Below are 7375 nucleotides of genomic sequence, written 5' to 3'. Positions count from 1 at the left end.
ACGCACCTCTCCAAACTTGTCCTCCGCCATGAGAAATCCTTAACCTTCTTTCTAATGGAATCATATGGGTAATAATAGACCAACGATTGTTAGCATTTCTAGCTTGCTAATGAAATATAAATCTCAAAAGGCATTAAGACTTATGTAACAAGTTCATATCAGTAGATGAAATTAGCATGTATACATTCTGAAGTAGCTCTGACTTTCCGTATCTCCTATATAACAGCACCAGTAATGCTACTAACATTTCTAAAGCATATCGTCCTCAGAAAGGGTGCCTATGGCAAGTCAGTGCCTTGAGCTTAAAACCAACAAAACTGCCCTGAATGCCATTTTAGCACCGCCAGCCAGCGTAGTTAACTCGTAACATTAGTAGCTACTAAATCAGTGTGAAGAAGGGAGCATGCAAGGACCAATGGGTAATATGATCAAACCTTTACTTCCCAGCAGATCCAGTGCGGACTGCATGTTCGAATCCATCAGTTGCCCCATCGCTTCTTCAAGAGGCTCACCACAACACTGCTGATGGAGCAAGTAGTGCCCATAACCCTGCAAAACAACAAGCTCATAACTACAGGATATGAGCACACCAGAGCTGTGGCAATCAGATTGGAGATATAATACAGAATGATACAGAAAAATTTACTTGAAGAATTATCTTGATTGCTGTTATCTCTTGCACAATCATATAGTAGTAGCGGGATTATTTTTTCTTTTCCCAAACTGGAGTTTCTATTTGCCAAGGTGAATGCGACAAATAATATGTTGCTATTGCAAGAACAATATGTGTATCGGTCATTTTAGCTTTAATTTGAATAAGCAATCAGAAACTATGTGCTCTAAGATAGCCACTGGAGGATGTCCTATTCATATTGTTGAAAATTGATAAAGATTTGCTCCTCATAATAAACAAAATGAACAACTGCAAGGCATGATTTGGACAAGATAGAGAATCCTTGACGTATGATGATTCAATTCCTGGCGTCTAAGGAAGCTCATGACAGAAATATTTAGCTCTTACGCATTGGAACAACATGGCACTCATGCGTGCCAAAGAGAAGATGAGGATCATTTGTACATGATCCGTTTTGAGCTGTCAATACATTGCAGCTCAGCCTATAATTAAAACATACTCATACTTACCACATTAAAAGTTTGCTCTTACGAAAGCAGGGAAGGAAAAGGAGTACCAACCAATGGTTCGAATGGAACTAAAAACCAGTGGTAGTGGAGTACCTCTACATAAACAAAGGGGTATATCGCAGCTTCACCATTTAACCGGCTCTGGCTTACTACCTGCAAAATAATCAAGGCAAAAGATTTTGAAATTCTATAACCACTATGTTGAGGTTCGTAAAATGAAAACAAAATTGTTCAAGTTGGAAAAGGAACAAGGTATTTGTATCTTCTATAAGGAGTCTTGATTTAGAAAGCAAAAAAAAAGAGTACCTGAAAGATAAACCGAAGTTCGGGAAACTTTTAAACCCTCTTAAATCCTTATATTAAGTTGCCTAAATAATAAAACAACAACTAAGACCTACTTATGGTTGGGCTGGTAAGGTCCTGTTCTGAACTTGTCCAAACCCTCCCAAACCCTTTTGTTACATTTATTTGCTTCATAACAGAAGACATATGCATATAAGATCTATTACAAACCTTATATACATAAAAAAATGTGATAAATTAAAAAAAAAAAAGAAGCCAAAATTAGAACATGATATACGAGTCATGCAAGACAATACCATATTAATAGGGGCCCTATTAATACTAAAAAATGAAAATGCTCCTACAGCATTTGATACCGATACAATGTGTCTCAATTGTGAATCAACTGAATAATAGTTGAGCCACTCATCAAATGTGTCATTGGTAGATAGTACAATTGGAACACCTTCAACTTGTATGTATTGGGATCAGGTATTAATATGACCAGGCACAACTATTGAAAACTATAATTGCCATCACTAAACTGCAACCACAGGCCACATAAAACCATCGACTCTGCAACTTTGGCCACAAAACCCTGTGCTAAAATGGTGGTTGCAGTCATGAGCATCTTCTGCATGCTTTATCTCACTGATCTCTCTCGTCTTCTTTTGGTCATCAACATCTTTTCCCTTGCCCTTTGCCTTCCCTTTCATAAATTATTTTTTGACCACTGCCTACCTCTCTATGTTGCAAGAACATAATTATCCCTGGCCACCATTGCCATTACCATCAATGTGGGTAGAAGCATTTTGGATCTTGTGGAGATTGGAATCAGACGGAGAGGTCCTGCCATTCTCATAATTGGATTGCTTATTAATTGCATTTAATGGATCAATACAATGAGACAACATTTGCCTTGTCATGCCCCACAGATAACTGAGACTACTATCATGTCATGAAACTCACGGAGGACTGACTATACATTTGGTGCTCTAATCTGATATCTTTCCTCCTCATATCAAGCCTCCTAATCATGTTGGTCCTCAATCTAGAATTTTAATAGATGTGGCGGATCTCCCACCTCATATAGTGGGTCATCACACAAATACAGGTCAATCATATTTGTCCCAATTTAAAGAAGAAATGCAAAGCAAAGGATGCCAAGATTTAGAACAGTAAACAAGCACAAACACTAACATAAAGCTTGGGTTTACCTTAGTCTGGAGAAAAAGATATCTATTACTTGAGATTTAAGCTTGATTTGGATGAAACCTTTAAGAGAGAGAGCTTCTCAAAAAGAAAACTAGCTATTACAAAAGTGAGAGTTAGAAGTGAAGGGTCGTTACTATTTTAATAGAAGGAAAAATTGAAAATGGGGCTGCTACTACAAATTGCATGGTAGGATGATGTGGATATCAAGTGGTACAGATACCATCTTGTATTTGTACATTTCTTTTGTGCCTAGTATGAACTGGTATGACCTATGATGATCAGAATGCAAGCCCATTGTGTTTAGACCAATAAATACCAGTCAGTCGTGCCCACACATGCTATTTCAAAATTTCAGTTCAAATATATTGATTGATGTCATTGGTATGGTCTTTTGTTAAAATGGAATGCCCAACATAGCTAAAATTGTACTTTCATTTCCAGAAATTTTAAGTTCTAATTACCTTTTTCTAGGATATTGAAATGTTAGGTTGCTAAAATATCCTGCTCTTGATGGCAATATTTATTGGTTACTTGTTACCATCTCTGTAACAACATACTCTAATGCTTCTTGTAAATGCTAATGATTGTTGAATATGATATTATATGCTTGACATATTCTCTGTAGACAAATCCATGTCATAATGTATCTTTCTCTTACAAGTTGGCGATATTTGATGTATAAGCAAAGTCCATTACAAGATTTGATGCATAAGCAAAATATCCTGTTCTTGATTAATAAGTTGGTGATATTTATTGATTACTTGTTATCATCTATCTGTAACAACATACTCTAATGCTTCTTGTAAATGCTAATGATTGTTGAATATGATATTATATGCTTGACATATTCATTGTAGACAAATCCATGTCATAATGTATCTTTTCTTACGAGATTTGATGTATAAGCAAATCCATACCATACCATATCATACATTCTTCTAAGCCAAGAAGAACAAATGTTTGTCAAAGATATGAATTGCTAAAACACAACTTATAAAATTGGTGATCCAATATGCTTTTTCTGTTCGTTTCATTCAGATATTTTTATATCTATTTCAAAGAAAATTTACAATAGTAATTAATCCGAAAATTACTAAGGAATTTAATATTTTTGTTATTTGGGCTTAAATGCTAATGATTGTTGAATATGATATTATATGCTTGACATGTTCTTTAATAGACAAATCCAATCTCATAATGTATCTTTTCTCTTGTGAGGTTTGATGTATAAGGATATGAATTGCTAATCAATATGCTAATGGTATACAATATGCTTTTACTGTATGTTTCAATCAGATATTATTTGTATCTCTTTCAAAGAAAATAAATAATTTAATCTAAAAAACTAAGGAATTTACCATTTTTGTTATTTGGGCTTAAATTCCGAAACTTGGACTAAAGATCTACTAATATCATTGAAAATGACAATAGCAAAAGTTTTCAGCATATTGCTAAACTTTACCTGATCCTAGAAACAGCATCAGCTGAACAGTTCATAGAAATTTCTTTCAAGCTTAATTTTTAACGAGAAAAAGCAAATATTTATCATGTGCTGTTCAAACTTGGACCCATATGAGATATTTGCATGGTGAGAAAATAGAGTAAGTCACATTGGTATATTTTGATTCCCTGCAATTTGTCATATAAGTTTTCATATTGGTATAATATAGCTTTGCTAAGTTAAAACTTAAAACTGTTTCTAGAACATAATATTTTCTTCTTTTTTTACTTTTAATACAACATATTAAAAGAGATATACAAATCAAAAACTTTAAGAACACAAGAAAGAAATTTAACCAACCTTGAGCTGAAGTTTTAAAAACTTTATATAATCGATGACATCATCCAGAACAGATTCTTTTTTACCCTAGATGTGATAAAAAAAAAGGAGGGGAAAGATAAGACTTCCATGATCATACGATGAATACATAGCCACCTATTTTGTATGTTTTACAAACATAGGAATGTTAATTATTATTATCTAATAATTAGCTAACACAGAGTACAAATTTTCATTGCATTAGTGGAGTAGAATGAATATGGAGTAATACATCCCAAGTCAACATCTGATATTAAGAGGAAGTGCCAGAGCAATTCATATATGAGAGTAACTAGTTCAACATCTAGCAAGAAAGAACAAGGAAGAGGCAAGGTAATATTCAAGCAGTTAGTTAGTTATGCTAAGATCATAAAGCACTGTCAAATATTGCAGATTAAACAAATGTATCACCACATACACATACAAACAAGCAAGAGAAAGCTACCAACACATGACAGAAAGTTTGTGCACAGCCAGAAGGTACATTTTGCCCAGGCAACTCGCTGATACCATTTTTGTCTTGATTTAAAACTGCGTCCATACTCCATACTATATAAAATAATTAAAATAATTAGCATGGAAAGATGCCAAATATTCTAATGGAGGAGTTATGTTGGTTTGTTATGAAAAAAGTGGGTTCAACAAATGGCCTTCTGATCATGCTGGGGTTTGGTGAAGAACATTGACAATATAAGATTATAGACTACCAAGCTAGGCATCAAGTGGAACTAAGATGGAATAACATAGGAAAGTTAACAAATTCAAGGTACAGTCCTCATGCCATAAAAATACAATAATTAAGTACAAGTTGAGACAATTATAGCAAAAATGAACTGAAGAACGTATCATGCAGCAAATTAGGAATAAAAGGTAGATTGCCCAAAATTCTCTTAAAACTATTTAAAAATAGATATGCAACTCTGACAAGGCCAGCAAAAGCTACAAAGATAAAACAAAGCGTAGCTTAAACAAAAAAAAATTTAATGCTCATCTATCTTACCTGGCCAGAGAATGGTATACTATTTTGCAATGCTTTAATTCCTTCAGAAATCCTAGCTCTGCGGAGCTGCCATTACCATATTAATAAGAAGCTCATCCAAACCAAAGATTAAGAAATTAAAATATCAAATTATAAAAAAATTTATGTTGTCCATGAAATGCCAGAAAATTAGGAAAATAATCAAAAAGCTAAATTTACTATGATTTATCATAAATCTGCAACTATTTTCATGAACAAGATATTCATTGCAAGAAGTGAAGATTTTAGTTCGAGATACAAACTGATGGATTATTCATGATCAAGCAGTTTGAGAATGACACAATGAAAAAAAGACAAATAACATCAGTTCAAACCACATTCAAATTCGATATACAACAGAAAATAGACAAATAGCAGTGATTAAGTGAAGACTTGGACTTGCAGCAAAATAGGCTACTTCAATGGATGCCATCAAGCTTGAACAAATTGTATTAGTTAAGCTGATAATATGATAGTATACCTGAGCAAGCTCTAAGAGCCATGTTCCATGATCAGAACTGCTTAACTTAATTGCAGTACAAGATATATAAACTTCAGAAACTCGTATCAGAAAAAAAATCTTATATTTTTGTTATAGACATCTTTACCCTGTTCTTTGTAGCAGCTCTAGCTTTGTCTTCTCTTGAGTGAACCATCTCTCTTGAATGAATCTCAATGGCATGTTCTTTCCTTTCATCAGAGTTCTCTTTCATTAAAGCATGACTCTGTTTATCGAAGTCACATCAGAATACAGCAACTATGTATAAAAGATTAACATATTCTTAGACATGGCCTAGAGTTTATTTTCACTACTAGAACATGTTCATATTAAAATATTAACATATTCATTTTTGTGAAAGGGAATATATCAGTATTCTTAGGCATGGTTTCCTTTCCTTCTTCGACACTTGGACATAGAGATGCAAGCTGATTATCTCTTCAAATTTCCAGAAAGTTTTGTTCTGCAACCGACATTACTTGTCTACAAAGAAAGGAAATTCTTACCCTGGGAACTGTGGCACTTGTGCCAACCTCACCATTCTGAACAAGAGACAAAGCTTTGCCAATGTAGCTTGTGGATTCCCTTTTAATGTAAGGAGTGTTTACTACTGTAGTGCTGACATTGTCAATCGATGAGTTATTTGATTGATCCAGAAGAGGATTCTCGATGAGTTTGAAATGTTGAAACAGATTTCTTGTTTGGGAACCATAATATGATTTAGCAGCATCCACTCTAGAAATTGGCAAAACAAAATCGCCCAGTATGTTTTCAGCAGGAATGGTACAAAGTTGCCTTGGGTCAGAAAATGGAGCATCAGTATAAAGCTCATTAACACTGTTGGAAAATACTTGCATATAATGAATCTGAGGTGAGATGAAATGCTGGGAAACAGAAGATTTTTCACTTCCAGGAATAGGCACGATATTTAGTGATATTGCTCTTGCTTGATCTGGCAACAGCATCAAGCTGCTCATCCTGAAAAAATTTAGTTGCTCTCTTGACCAGGGTTTCTCACCACAACTACCTTCACCCATGTTGCCAAAAGGAAATGAAGTCCAATGCATGAAACTACTTGCAATCACTGACTATTTCTGCATAATTAGGTACAACAGAATATTAATTAATGAAAATAGAAATTTGAATATACAGTGAAATTGGTGTTTGATCAAATAAGCACTCTCTTTCATTTCATAGAATTGTTCTTCCCAGGAGAATGATTGAATGAAAAAAGTGGAAGGTTCATAATGGTATACTAGGATTCTCCAATAATATTGCACAAGATACTACCATTATCATGCTATAATAAATTATTTATAATTTGGCAACAGATTGATTTTTTTTTAGTCTAAGGAACCTTTGGAAATTTAGATAACATATAAAAGAATGCAAACTACAC

The 7375-nt window shown here is 33.9% G+C and overlaps 1 protein-coding gene across 1 annotated transcript; it reads right to left on the bottom strand.

Annotated features, from left to right (window-relative positions):
* Positions 1 to 267: 267 nt before the first annotated feature.
* LOC135594279 (uncharacterized) lies at positions 268 to 7174 on the bottom strand. The gene is made up of 6 exons (XM_065084680.1): positions 6483 to 7174; positions 6086 to 6202; positions 5460 to 5525; positions 4442 to 4507; positions 1237 to 1296; positions 268 to 549 (listed from the first exon to the last, which is right to left on the bottom strand). Exons 1-6 carry the CDS (start codon positions 7041 to 7043, stop codon positions 385 to 387), a joined length of 1035 nt encoding a protein of 344 aa, XP_064940752.1. The 5' UTR covers positions 7044 to 7174; the 3' UTR covers positions 268 to 384.
* Positions 7175 to 7375: the final 201 nt, after the last annotated feature.

The sequence above is a fragment of the Musa acuminata genome, chromosome BXJ1-9 (genome assembly GCF_036884655.1).
Source record: "Musa acuminata AAA Group cultivar baxijiao chromosome BXJ1-9, Cavendish_Baxijiao_AAA, whole genome shotgun sequence".
NCBI classification, from domain to species: Eukaryota; Viridiplantae; Streptophyta; class Magnoliopsida; order Zingiberales; family Musaceae; genus Musa; species Musa acuminata.
Note: the sequence above shows the minus strand (reverse complement) of the source record. Positions and strands in the feature narration are given on the sequence as shown.